The sequence below is a fragment of the Bombus pyrosoma genome, linkage group LG4, assembly GCF_014825855.1.
Source record: "Bombus pyrosoma isolate SC7728 linkage group LG4, ASM1482585v1, whole genome shotgun sequence".
NCBI classification, from domain to species: Eukaryota; Metazoa; Arthropoda; class Insecta; order Hymenoptera; family Apidae; genus Bombus; species Bombus pyrosoma.
This window is the reverse complement of record NC_057773.1, coordinates 10,895,726-10,910,415: the sequence shown is the minus strand read 5'-3', so window position 1 is coordinate 10,910,415 and position 14,690 is coordinate 10,895,726. Positions and strand designations below refer to the sequence as shown.

The 14,690-nt window shown below is 42.6% G+C and overlaps 1 protein-coding gene across 1 annotated transcript; it reads left to right on the top strand.

Moving 5' to 3' along the window:
* The first annotated feature begins 1,176 nt into the window (after positions 1–1,176).
* On the top strand, positions 1,177–5,294 carry LOC122566543 (oocyte zinc finger protein XlCOF6.1-like). The gene is made up of 6 exons (XM_043723960.1): positions 1,177–1,281; positions 1,775–2,139; positions 2,862–2,943; positions 3,078–3,456; positions 4,778–5,138; positions 5,207–5,294. The coding sequence occupies exons 1-5, from the start codon at positions 1,177–1,179 to the stop codon at positions 5,134–5,136; spliced, it is 1,290 nt and encodes a 429-aa protein (XP_043579895.1). The 3' UTR covers positions 5,137–5,138; positions 5,207–5,294.
* The last annotated feature ends 9,396 nt before the right edge of the window (positions 5,295–14,690 follow it).

Sequence of the window (14,690 nt, the reverse complement as noted above, 5' to 3'; positions counted from 1 at the left end):
ACTCACACGTAAGCCGACGCTTTTAATCGCGCGTATGTATATAAGACACGATAGCGTAATACAACAGCGTTATGCATCTTTCGCAGCGCTCTGATTAGTACACTGAAACCGCGGCCACCTTGCCGGCACGCTAATTACTTTGTATCAGCTTAAACTTCCTCGGTTTTCAGCGTAGTTACGTCTCATTGTAGCTTTTATTTGCCTTTTATGGGCCAATAAAGCATCCGAGCGCCGCCCCCGCTAACAAGTCTCGTAATTAGGAAGTACATACGCTTTACACACGATTCTACTGCTATGCTGATGGTCTAATTAAGCCAGACATCGTGACTATATTAAAAAACAAACATCGATGAACATCGATCGAGCCGAGATCCCAGACCGTGAATCAGCTGACGTGCACGCTTGACTTTGTTGCGATGCAATTCGCAAGTCATACGAATGTAGATGAATTTGTGAATGTAAAAGACGAGATTGCAGATTGTCGAATACGTCGATCTCGTTTGGAACTTTCGAATTGACGCCTGATGAAACATGAAAAATTAAAAGAAAACGATATTCTTAATGACGTAGCGCGATCTTGCCATTATAAGACTGCGTGTGCATAAGCACGCGATGACGGTAAATTCGATAGTTTTGTTCCTCTAATTGTCGAATTGCATGTTTGTGCATCGCATCGTTAAGGCTATAAATTCGTTTGCATTAAATCTAACGGTGATATTACGTTGGAAAGAGGCCACGCCGCACTTATGTATGTTTGCATAAGCGATCAGAGATAAAGCAGCGACTGATCGAAGGAACGATTTTCGTTTAGTTTATCTGCCTTTATTGATATCGTGTACTTTCGATTTCTAAGAAAATGTGACGCAGGTAGAATATGAAATATCACTTTAACTTCATGTACGAGGATATTTTCCTTCACAGAGTAAGAAATTATCTCCACGTATATGAAGTCATAGAAGGTTGTGTAAATGTAATTTTTGAAAGTGAAATCACGTAGCCAGGCAAAGCGAACTTCAAGGACTAGAATTAACCAAGAATATTACAATCTACGCCAGCATTTCATTTGCGATCAATTCTTCGCTGCTCCTTTGTTTCCAGATCTCCTCTCGCTTCCTTCGCGCGTCTGTTTCCATTTTTCCCTATCGCGATCACGAAATGTCAGAAAGCAAGAGGGACATGGCGAGAGACAATCATCGAAATCGCATTGATATCGGGGAAAACGAAGAGGACGACGAAGTGAAGATAATAGGAATCCAGAAGCGTTGCAAGCGGTGCAAAGAAGTAGGTTCTAGGACTTCGCTCCGATTAGGTTATGATAGCGTCTATAAAAACACTGGGCTAAAATATTCTTTTGATCAACGACCGGCTCGTTGTATCGTAAGATCGCTGTTCTCTATCTGCTAATTGCATAATTCATTATATAAAAAGCAACCATTTCCAAACAGGTAGACGACGCAATGTTTTTCCATTTTCTCCTCGTTTCGCCCCTCGCGCCCTTCTCTCCCACTCTGTTCCTACGTTTTTTTCCTCGTTCTTTTTTTTCTTTCGTCTCTCGTTTTACGTAATAAAGCGTCGAGTCATTAAATCGCTCATCGCGAAGCACACCTCCTTTCGCGGGAGCACCGCCATTTCTCGCGGAAGCGCTCGCGAAATTATCTAATATCCTGCATATGCAATGTCCACGAAACCGGGGAGATCGTGGCGCGCGATTACACCGAGCGAAACCGCGTGTTAGATATGAAAATTCATCAGACTTTTCCCAACCGGGTGCAAGGTGAAAATCAAGACCGAGGTGCTCGACGAGATCGAGGACTTCTCGGCGAACGACGAGTTGGATGCCGAGGTTCCGTACGAAAGTGACTCCAGGAGGAAGATACAGGAGCCACAGGATCTTGTTTATACGTTCGAGAAACGTAGGAAAGAAAGAAGAAGAAGCTTGTCATTGGTTAAAAGGGAAATTACGTCGGACGAATACGTAGACTTCGAGGAATACATAGAGGCGTTGACTACAGGGAAAACATTGATTTGCAGCGTCTGCAGGATAGAGTTTCCCGATGAAGCAGAGTTCAAGACGCACATGATAGGGCACAGTCACGGAAAATTGTTCCAGTGTGGCCTTTGTGCGAAGCAGTTTTCACGGTAAGATGCGAGTCGTTTAGAAAGCAAAACGATCGATTCCATTGTTTGACAATTTCTTAATCCAAGTGTCGGAATATAGGATTTAATTCTTCGGGAACCTATTGCACATATTTCTAGAAAGGAATTTACACCAGTTATGACATCGTTGTTATTACGTATCACTTTTACAAAACTAGCGTTAACTTATATTGCATATAATATATATTAGATTGTCCGAAAAGAGTCTTTCTTTTATACACACGTCTTTTACAGCGATGCATCTTTATAGAAAAACGAAATCTAATCTGTCGAACGTTGTGATCTTTATCTTGACAGAACAAAATGGATCGTACGTAGTTCGATAGAATAATATAAAACGGAAAATGTTGTGCATCCATTATTTCCTTGTAAAACGAAAGAAACTTTCCGGACGACCTAATGCATATAGAAATTTTTGAATTTCCTTAGCATCTCCTTTAGCTCCTCTTCCCTATCCGCCATCAACACAATATCATCTGCGTACGTCAGTGAGACCTAATGCATATAAAGATATATAAATTAATTTCAGTGAAGTTCGATATAATTAATTAAATATAATTAAATTAATCTAAGGCAAAATTGGATCATATACTTGAACCCTGATAGGAAGGGTAACGAAGTTGATCAGTCGGCTTTGGTATGCGTTGCGCACTAATATGAAGTTCTAAAGGTCGATACACTATATCCACATTTCTTATTCCAAGGTCCTCGGCTCTGAAAGATCACCTCCGGCTCCACGAGACGTTCAAAGCCTTCATGTGCAGGCACTGCAGCCTTCGATTTCAGGTATGCCAGTGTTTCCACGTTTTCTTTCCGTTGTCGAGCGTAAAAACGCTCGAGAACAGCATCGGGAACAAGATCGACACCAGTCTTTCTGCAAAACGTAATCAATTACCGCGGGGACTCGCTTCGAATTCCAGCAGAGGGATCAGCTGAGGACGCACCAGGCCGAGATGCACTCGAACCGCAGGCCGTTCGAGTGCGGCGTGTGCAAGAAGAAGCTGCTCCATCGGCAGTCGTTGCGCGATCACAAGCTGATGCACACCAATGTGAAGCCGTTCGAGTGTTCGATCTGCAAGAAGAGGTTCCTCCGGCCGAGTAGCCTCAGGGCACACATGATCGTTCACACCGCGGACTCGCCGTTCGAGTGCGACCTTTGTCCTGCCAAGTTTAAGAGGTCCTCCGTGTTGAAAACCCACAAGTTGACGCACACTGGTATTAGAAGGTTCGAGTGCGACATCTGCAAGCACCGGTTCCATTTAAAGGGCGCGTTGAAACACCATATATTGTCGCACTATGGTGAGAGTTTGGGAATTTCTCAGGTAGAATGAGTTTGGTAATTTCATAACAGGATTGCCTCAAGATATTACGATACTGATTTTCGACATGGGTTTAGTAGGGGGAATGGTTTCGTAATAGAGATCATTTTTCTAGATTGTATGGTGATAGGAGTACGGTGTATTTTGTGTAGCTTGAGATATTATTATAACGGGAAAGAAATTATTTACGCGATAAGCTTCTAGATAGATGGTCTATCTTGCGAATAGACGGCAAGGACAATGAATTGCAAAATAATAGAAATACGTGTCGGGATAACTTATTCTAATTGGTTTACCGGATAAAGAGAATCATCTCCTGAAATACAAGCATATGTAATTTATTCTTTCAATTCCTTAAATACGAATTCTCGTGGAACGCAAGTGTAGACAAAGTCACTATACATTTGCAACCTTACGAGGTTAAAATTATTAAAACAACGTGACGAAGCTGATGAGCACAAGTTAGTCAGACAGAATCAATGTGAATATTCTCACAATTAAGTAAAATCGCGGAAGTAAGGTTCGTCTGGTGGTGCGGCTAAAACTGCTTCTCCGCACGAAGACCGTCACGATCTTCTCTACTGCGGATTTTACACACTCGTATAAATTCGTGGCTGGTATTGAGACATAAAAATCACGGGACGAGCGTGCCAGCCGCTTACGCCCTTGTGTTGCAGCGATTAACCGAGAAAGGGCTGTATTAATTAGAAAATTGAGGATTACGCGCAGACTGCGCTTTTTACACGCCTGCCAATTAAACCCTTCGCGTCGCAAAAGGAGATTTGACGAAGTTTCGAGATATATGATAGACGCGTATTTAAACGGCGATAACGTTTCGGTTGTAAATGCTGGAATATGATGGGGCAGAAACTGGCCGTTTCAGGAACCGACATGCACGGAGTTTTATTTATTCCATTCTTTCCTTTTCCTTTTGTTCAGTTTTTACGAGCACATAAACGCCGTTCGTGGTTCGTCAGTGTTGCAACTAATTTCGTTCAGGTTCCGATGTTTCATACGTTCTACTTGCTAAGGATTGTAGGGAATTAGGAAATAGGGTTGTGCCATGGAGTTTTGGAGCGAAGTTTACGATCAGAATTTGAGTGACTGGAACGACTGCAATTTGAATGAATGAAATCTATTCTTGAGATGTGTTCAACAAGAAATCGTCAAGTATTTTAAAAGTCAAAGAGTTTGAAGGGTAGGAATTTTATCTCGAGTCGAATGTTCCTGGCTATGAGTAAAGGCAGAATCGATTGTTAAACCAAAAAAGACTTCAATTGAATATTCCATTTATTTTGCAGGCGTGAGGCCGTACAAATGCGAGGATTGTGGCAAATGTTACCGGAGGTCTTGGGGCCTGAAAGTGCACAGATATCGTCACACGGGGGTGAAACGATTCGAGTGCGACCTCTGCAAATCGCGGTTCAGCGTGAAAACGAAATTGGCCAAGCACATTTACGGTCATATCGGCGAGAAACCGTACAAGTGCGATTATTGCGGTCGTCAGTATGGCGAACGATACCAATTGAAGGCACATAAATGCGGCAACCCAGCTAAGACCAAGATCAATCGATCTTATTCAGATTCGATCACTCAGATCGTGTTCTTTCGTCCAAAATCGACGAGCAGTTCGTTCGATTTGGATACCAAGATTCGATGATTGTAATTATCGATCGTGTATATATTTGTATATATCATAATTATCGAATAACGAAAGATATTCATTCTAGGTTTTATAGAAAATCGTTTGTAATATCGGAAAGATGTAAATTAGTCGAAAGATCTCGTTGCCGAGGATCCCGTTGCCATTAATTACGAGACCGACTAAATTACTTATCAACAATGCAAAGAGGAACGATGTATATAGAATGTTTGTTGAGTGTTCAGTTTGTTAAATACACGCCGGTTCCTAAGATTATGGATTTCATTTGTTTCAGACATATCCAATATTCGAACGCTAAAAATTAAAACTAAGAAATTTTATAGCAACAGGAATACGCGATGGATTGAAAATGATTCAAGAAACTTAATGATTAATAATAAATATTAAGGATAATAATGAAAATAATGAAAAAGTAGATCGGTAGAAACCGAGTCCTATTCTGCGGGTTTAAAATTATTTCTAAAATTCATCGATCACGACGGCTCTACTGACTAGCAAAATTCTAAGCAAAACTATCACATCTCGTCGGTTTATTGCTACTGGTCGGTCACGTTTATCTGTAATGGTGGCTTCGATACACTCGCGCGGTATTTGGATTGTGTTTGCATGCCTGTAGATCAAACTTAATAAAGTATCAGGCTTAATAAGCACTCAGTCGCGGAACAAAAGTCCGATTAATTCCAAGCTGGATCGGCTTGATTCGGATTGCCTTCGGACGCAGCCTATCTCGAAGCTAGCACGACTTTGGTTCGTCATGAAGGTGGCTCGCGTAATCATAGTGGTTGTACATCGGTATCGTCGAGACGTGATCGAATTCGTCCGCGATGAGCACGCGGCAGTGATTCTTTAATCGAACCTACGTGAACGATCGTTCCGTTACTGTCGTCAGATGGGAACAGGTTCCGACCGTAGCCTTTGAAGATTTTATGGTGACATTTTCTTCTAATTCTATGCTGGATCGCGAGTTTAATCGTTACACTTTGATGAGTGCTATTTGTAATTGAAATTTTCCTCTATGGAATTTTAGAAGAGGTATGTTTTCTTTTGCCATCTCTTGGCAAATTTTCTAAGTTTTTATAATGTAACTGTGTGACTGAAACTTCATTGCAACGCCGATAGTACGCGATATAATTACGAATCAAAGATAATATCAGGAATCTCTTGCACAATTGAATGGATTATTATCGGTGAAGTTTTACGAATTGACGGTACTAATAAAGTCTCTTGCATAATAGTAACAAGATTCGTAATAAGACAACGAAATTCCAGAAGAAAGTTCTTTTCAATCAAAATTTTACTAATTGCCGCAAAATTGTAAAACCTGTTTGTGTAACGGAGTATTACACTTTGTTACCTGTCAATATATTAATAGCATTAATTGGTAAATTAATAATAATAAAGCTATATGTTTGTGACCGACGAATCTTAACTTTCATCGCTCGTTGATCAGAGACTTTACGATCGTGCTGTCTAACAGTCTGAACGAAAAACTGGAAAATTCAGCGCGAGAAGATTAAATCGGAGTTAACACATGTAGAAATGTTGCATTTAACAAAGACCTCGTGTCCGTGAAATCCTTGTCAAGGGTGCATTATATAATTTGATCCCGATAACGCATGGGAACCGCTCGTTGGTCGGCCTCAACTGTATCTCGAGCACGTGAGCTCTGCTTGTGTCGCCGCACGTGAGAATGGTAGTTTAAGGTGCGTGGACACAGCAGGGACTCGCATACGGTAATCCGAGAAGAACCGCCCTTTATCTGATTGCATCTGTGATTCGCGAGCCTCCCGGAGGAACCCTTTGACAATGCCGCCGAGCACGTCGCCCCCTACCTGCGTTCTTCCGTCTCTATTCGCGAATTCTCCACGTGTTTCGGCCTTTTGAACCTCGAACACGCTCCCATAATTTGCATCTAATTGCCTAAATCCATGTGGCGCACGATCATGCTGCGACCACGGAAGTTACGCTTACGTAAGTAGGCAGCGAGTCGACAAAATTGTATCGCACGATAGAGGCAAAATTTCGAAATTAATTTCAAGCCTTTTTGAAGATCATTCTTACCTCACGATCCACTGTTATTGATATCCGCGCCACTTGCCTATTTTCGAATATCGACAAGTGGAGATCTCAATTTTTGAAATATTTTTACGCAATGTTTGCAAACTTTCGTTGTACCGTGTAACGAACCCTGTACGTAGAATAGCGACGATTACAAATTATTTCAAGTTCGTAATTAGAAATTTCATGAAATAAAAAGTATGTTGTCCTTATACAACGTTTCACTATGAATATTAATAACCGCTTGGCAGTTATTTGTATGGCTTTTAAACACTGTCCACGGTTCGTGTTGCAGCCTTCTCGTAGCATTTTCGCAACGTTTCCTGCCGACTTTTCACGGTTCTATACGGCGATCTTCGGCCGCGGGATTGCGCAGATACGATAGTGGAAAGCGCATCGGGTCTGACTCACGAGGCCGGCTAGGAACCGCTGCGATTTCCACGATCGTAGAAGAAAAGAATATCCGTGGCACGATTTTGACACATCGCTTCCTCGCGCGTCGTCATTTAAATACACGGATTTCGCGTTCATATTTCTCGTCTAATTATGCCCGCCTCGCGGAATCTTACGATCTGACAGTTCAGTCGGCGCGTACACGCGGCCTTATGCAGAGTCACGCCAACTTCTAATTATTTAGATAGCGATCGTTGAGCTTTAATTATTTCTCCAACTCCTCAACCCGCGTCTCCGTTCGTCTTGCCTCCCCCTAACCTTTTCCTTCCTTCGTTACTATGTGTGTACTCGTCTCCTCGTTTCATAGTTGCTCTATTCGCCGGTCTATGCTAATGAGGAGCTAACGCAGATACCGAGCACCGATACTATTTTGCCGTAGACGGTTCCTAATTGCATACTCGCCGTGTTATTATGTGGCTGCCACGTTGAAAACGGTACAGATAATCCCGTCGACGTAATTCGGTGCCTCGTGCGTAATCGCCATGCCTTCGGTCGTCACACGAAGCGAATATGATGAATAATATTACAGCTTCGGATGATGTTTTGTCACGTACGTCGGTGTCGGAGATTGTCTGTCGTAAAGGTAAGTTATGATATTTGTTAATTTTGGAGGAAACAAGAGGTGTTTGTTCATTATATTGGACATCATGAGAATTGAATCGGAGTATGCTGATACGTAGACAAGAATCAAGTAGAATATGAGAGTACTAATTGTATTTATAACATATGTTTGTTTGGTGGAACGATGTTCGTGATTCTTAACTTTTAATTATTAGGTTTTAATACGTGGCAGATAAGAATAAGGATAACTGGTATTTCCATTTAGACATTGATGAAACTATGGCTACTCAAATTATTTTAAATACATTATAAAGAATTAAAATAATTTTTCTCTTTTCTGTAATAATACACGTATATATTGCATTTAATATACCGAACCAAGCTACTCTCGAACTTTGTGCGTAGACTTGCGCACTCTCCTTCGTCCGGAAATCAACGTGTTATATGTAACCACTTTTGAAAAAAGAAGGCACTCAAAGGATGGCACCATTAATTTTCAATAAAACTTTCGGCGTTCTCCACTTTGGTGTTCCCATTCGTCCATATGGAAGACACAAAAAAGCAGAGGAAGAACAGTCGGTAAAAAAAGAGAAAAACACGCGGAGGAATATTAAATAACGACGATGTCGATTAGTATTGACAACGGCGATTAAAGAGGCCGAATTGCCAGTCGGTAATGACCGAGCAGCTCTCGCGAGCAGTGAGCACTGTAATTTCACTGATAATATTTAAATACGGGCTTTTGATAGCTGTCTTCCGTTGGCTGGCATTAACGCTGGCCCTGAAGGGCCCCATCGAGCCCCTTCCACCTGCTTCACTCCGCCCCTGAGACCAGCAAAGGCGTACTATTTATCGACCTGGTCCCGTCATTATTTCATCGAACTCTTTCATCGCCTCTTCTGGTTAATCGACGACCCGTGAAGCCGAAATCGAGCTACAAACTCTTCGATTCCACCCTCCCTTTTCTTTCTTCTCTTTTCTTTTTCCTTCTTTTTTTCCTCTTCCCTTTCTTTCATTTTTAGACGATGATTCTATTATTACATTAGACAAATTATTCCATTATAGTATAAATTTTCTGCCACCTCGTGGTGTTTCTTTAGGGCAATTTTGAAGTTGCCGGCGATTATTAGATCACGGGTAAATGGATTCACGTCAGTGCCAATTTATTATCAGGACGGGAGACAATTTGCTGCCTTCGAGGTTTTGGTTAGCGATCTTCGAGTAATTCAGTTTTCAGTTTTACCTGGGTAATGAGAAAATTACTAGCCGAAGATTGAATCGCCATAGTGGAAACACAGCGAGGAAAATAAGAAGGAACTTGTTATAGGAAACTGTTAATTTTTCATTGCATCGAATATTCTATGCTCTATATTATTGTAAACGTACTATAGTTGTTGCAGGTATGGAACGTCTTACGTCTTATTTTGCTTAAAATATACGCCGGAATTATACGCGGAGCGACCTGACGGTTGTGCCTTTAATTAGCGTGACCCCTGATCTTAATCGTTAACATCGTCTAACGTTAATGCGCATTTAATTCATAAAAGAACGAGGGGTGGAGGAGAGGGAGCGAGAGAGCGGAGAGCGCGGGTACGGCTGGTGGGGCAGATTCACGTAGCACGGGTAAACAGGTGAATTAGAAATTAATTGCAATTAAGATCAGGCAGGGGGCCTCCACGGTGTTATTATTAATTCTCGGTAATTACGACAATCCCCAGAACGCTTTGCGTCGTGCGCGCCCTCGTTTAAATCGTTATAGGTGAAAAACCGAGCTCGTTAGAAATCGTCACATACATAATTGATGGGAAAACGATTATACAAATGATCGTCGATCATCATTGACGACAAGTTTGCCGAAGTTGACGACGCGTTTGGAAAATATTCAACTTTGCAGGAAATCGGCCGAGGAGGTTGTTTGGAAAGAGAGGACTACAGACAAAATGGAATATCAGACAAGTTTGATTAAGTTTGGAAGAATTTTAATTGTTCTTAAGATTTATAAGATTTATAATATTGACTACCTTTGAATCGATAGGTATAATGACTCCTCGGCAACTTTGCTCTTTTTGTATTTACAATAGAAATAAAAATGTTATCACGATGCAACTATTTGACCGGATGATACACGCGTGTACTCTGTTTTTTTCAGAAAGCTCACTATTGGACGTTTTCGAATAAGCTAAGTTTAGCAAGAGTAAAAGGAGGTCGATTGCTTCGATGATCCAATAGAATTTCAGGCAGTAGAATCTACCTTCTTCTTAATTGCCACTCTTCTTTGTTGCTTTAATTGAGCTGCTCGGCAGCTATATCGATCAACTTCATAAATTGAAGAGTAGAGAAGAATGACCACGTTGCTACAAGAATTATTTTCTGAAATCCACTTTGGAATTTATACTATCAATGATAATGGAACGAGATACGAAGCAACACGATACAGATTTCTTGGAGCTACTCGGCCAATGGCATCGACCCGGACACGACGTCCAAGCGGGACGCGGTTTATGCAGCAGCGCAATTATGCGCTCTCCTGGCCGGCAGAAAAAGATGACGGATGCGCGAGCGACGCACCCTTTCGCGCAGCCGGAAGATATGAATTTCAAATTCCACCACGGCGATTTTTGCTTCGGGATTTCGTCGACTTCATTTCGTATCCAATTAGATCGTGGTCGCGCCGCGAAAAACCAAGCTGTCTTCTTCCTTACTCCGTCTTTAGGACATTTTATGAGACGAGACAGGAGGGAAGTGCTTGAAATGTAGCATGTACGTACATATTTAAATCGCAATGCTGTAATTTGTTCGAGTCAAACGGCTTTACGTTGGTGATTATGATTAAAGTAATACGACGAAAGTAGATAGACGTATATAATTATGCTTCTGTCTCGATAAAAGTCAACGACGATATTCGCTAGAAGCAGCTGCGTGTTTTCAGTAATTGCGCAAATGAAATATTTGAAATTTGTCAAAATGAAGGATAATTCTAGATTTAAAATCATTTGAAAGTAACGTATGATGGATTACGTAGTTTCAGAGGGTGCTTATGTCATTTGATATTTACGGGATACAGCGAGAATTCCCAGAAAATTGATATCCTCTATTTTAATTTTATTCAAAGTCTCCATCCTTTAAAAATATCCATTTCCATCTGTATTTCTTATTTTATTAGCTGATAATTCTTATCGTTTAAATTCTATTTAAGTGTCAGTTACTTTTTGTTAACCGCGTATTAGTTAGAACTAGTTTTAACTATCAAGTTCCTAGTAATTATAATTATTAATCGATTACCCATTTATTATATTACATTTATATTACTTATCGTATTACTAATGAATTTCCCGGCCGATATAACGAATAAAACAAAATAAAATAATCCATCTTTCTTTACATAATCGTACGTTCCTTCTCCAAACTCTTCCAAAAAGTCCACAAAAGCTCCTTAAAAGTATCTACTTCCATATCTATTCGATGCATTTCTATACGAGTAATTTACTTTCTCTTACATCCTCGCGTTTCACGTTTCTTCACCAATCTCATTCACTCCAAAATTCTCCTTTCTCCCAAATTACGATCGTCAGCAATCACAGTCGAGGAATTTCAATCTCCCTCTCGAAGCACCCAATTCAAAGTTCGCTTATCGTCCGGAGTCGATGCGAAAAACGATAACATTTCGAAGACTGCGGTACAAGCAGCGTGTTCCACGAGTAACGAACGGTTTTTCTCAGCTCGGAGTCTCGAGCTATCGATCGACGATCCTAGACAGGATGCGGCTAGCCGTTGTGCTTCGTGGACGTTAACGGTTCACGGTCACGAGACAGGAAAGCTGTCGCGTGCTCCGTCACAGCGTCGACGTCGTGGTGAATGAAGCGCAGGTTTTCGTGGTCTCGTTTTGCGTCCGGCCTCGTTCTCCAGTCCGATCATGTAGCCTTCCGTCTCGACTGACAGCCTTAATATATCTGTCCGCGACGCGCTTCATCTCCAACAGTTTAGCTATATAATCCGACTTAATGCCGGCTGATTCAATTCAATGAGCCTGCCGTGAAAGCTCGAAAAAACTCGGATCGATAAGACGCTCATGGCGGCTGTTCATGGAAATGCTCTTAATTCTGGTTGATAAGGAAATCGTTTTCGTTTGCCGGTACACGACCGAGGCAAGAACTCGCAGGATTCTGTCGTTCGTTTCTGGCATCTATTCACTCTATGATAATGTAAGAAAATTATAGCTTCAGTTCAAAAACACGAGGAATCCAGAATTCATCGAGAATCGAAACAACTCGTTTCAGATACCATCGGATACGTGATACAAAAGGCGGAAATACAATCGCGTGAAAAATAATTATTCGCAAAGTGTAGGTTATTTTAATCAACGATAATCTTCGAAGTTCTGGCGTTTCAACTTAGAAACAAAAAAATTGTTTGAGATTTGAAAGACATGGAGTTTCTCTACTGATACGTAGGATATTCTTGCGAAGCTGAAATCGCTCGACAAATTTTTCAGAGAAGAAAGTGACCAGGTTGCTCGTTTACATATCGAGACACCTAACGCGATCGAAGAAACAAGAGGCGATCGTCTTCGGACGATTTCGACTATCGATCGTGTCTCGGTGGACGGACAGCCACGAGGAATCGTTCGTTCTCGACAGAGGAGAGAAGCTGCTCCTTCTTGCGAGTCGGCTCTCTGGTTCGATGTAGGTAATCATGCGCCGCATTCCCCGGGTGCCGGAGAAGATTTTCGGTTTCATTGTACGCGAGGGTGGGTTAGAGAGTGGGCGATCGACGCAGCGTTAGAAGAGGACGGAAATAAGCTCGGCGCATTGAGAAGGAACGAGAAAACGAGGGAGATGAAGAAGGAAAGAAAAAAAGGAGACAAATAGAGGAAGAAAGAGGGAGAAGGAGATACGAGATGGCGAGCAAAAGTAAGAGGCAGTGCAAGACGTTGGAAGAAAAAGGCGGTGGAGGAGTGTGTCGGAGGAGGAGAAGGACGAAGAAGAACAAGAGGAAGAAGAGGGAGAAAGAAAACGAGAATGGTAGCTGAAGTCCAAGCAGATCCATCGTCCGGCGAGCTCGGTGGAAGCAAACGACGCAAAAACTGGCGTGCATTGTCCCCGACTGAGAGGCGAACCGAAGACTTGCGCCGCGACAGAGAAAGAGTGAGACTGCGAGAGAACTGGAGGAAGCTATGTTCACCACTGGATCCATGCATACCAACCTTCTCGGCAGCATCGACGATCCTACCGAGAAAAGAAGCGAACCGCGAGCTTCTCTGCTGTTGTGCGCGTACACAGGCTACGAGAATGGTAAGGAGGAGACGAGGAAAGAACACGGGAAGGGAACGAAAGAGGGAGAGAAAGAGAGAAAAGGCAGCGAACCGGTGCGGTGGATGGCGCGCGGGTCGATTTGATTTTTAAATGCAAACAAATCTACATCGTGGCAAAAGCGCCGCCGCCGCCGCCGCGCCGCTCCGTGGTGTGCGCGAGCGCGCCCCGCTCACAGGAAACCGACGTTATTCCGCTACCGGCTGATGCTCCAGCGAAACCTCGTCACCGACGAGGACGGCCTGCCGGATATTTTTTTCAATCATCCCAGCCCGCCGCGAAGGCCCCCGCTGATCCTTATTCCCTTCCCCGTCTCTCCTCTCCTTAAGGTTCTTCTGGTTCTTCTGATCGCGAGAGATCCTCTCGTCTCTCGGAGCTGATGCCTCCTCCCACGGCAGTGCGCGCCAGGGCCGCAAACCGGAGGACCACGATTCTTAAGTGGACTGACGATTTGTCGAGCCGGTGAACTGCCGGCGCGGCCACTTTCTCGCGTTCTTTTCGAATTTTAAGGTGGATGCGAGGCGAAGAGACGATAGCAGGTGCAGACGAGAGAATATCGTCCAGGAGTCGTTAAGAAACGGAAAGCTTGGCAAGTTACTTGGGGGATGCAGTGGATTGAGAGATAAAATAGAACGTTCCGAGTGTTGTCGCAAGACTTAAGGATGTTAAAGCAGACAAGAACGATGCCGAGTATCTGTTGGAACCTGACGAAGCTTCGTGAGATTTTGTGTCAATCCGATGTGCCAGAGTTGGAAAACGAACAGCAAAGAGTTCCGGCTCGGATAACGAAATACAAACCCGAATTTTTTAACGTATTCTCAAACCTCCTGCGATTCCATATTCGATTACGTTCGGGAGCACAAAGGAATTCTCCATTGTGACTATCTCGCGGGAATAGTTTCTAGATCTCACAAGGATCAAATTGCTTTATTTCGCAAACCTGTATCCGTTTTGAAAATTATCATCGCATACGCTGTATTCCATTGTCAAAGGAACACGTGTAAAAACCGGTAAATCTATGAAATTTCTTACTCGCGCGTCACTCGGAGTATGTATGAAAGTATAAGGCGCGGGTATCTAAGTTCTTTCCGGTGCGGACGAAGAGGGACGACGATGGTCAGGGCTTCTGAAAAAAGGAACAGACCGAAAAGTTCGGTGGATGCCGCGTGT

What these genes read in the sequence shown, in the direction of transcription:
- LOC122566543 (XM_043723960.1), top strand. Translation starts at nt 1,177, where the DNA reads ATGGCGAGAGACAATCATCGAAATCGCATTGATATCGGGGAAAACGAA. An exon ending in GTTGCAAGCGGTGCAAAGAA is followed by an intron (nt 1,282 to 1,774) that starts GTAGGTTCTAGG and finishes ACCGGGTGCAAG; the next exon opens with GTGAAAATCAAGACCGAGGT. An exon ending in CCATATATTGTCGCACTATG is followed by an intron (nt 3,457 to 4,777) that starts GTGAGAGTTTGG and finishes TTTATTTTGCAG; the next exon opens with GCGTGAGGCCGTACAAATGC.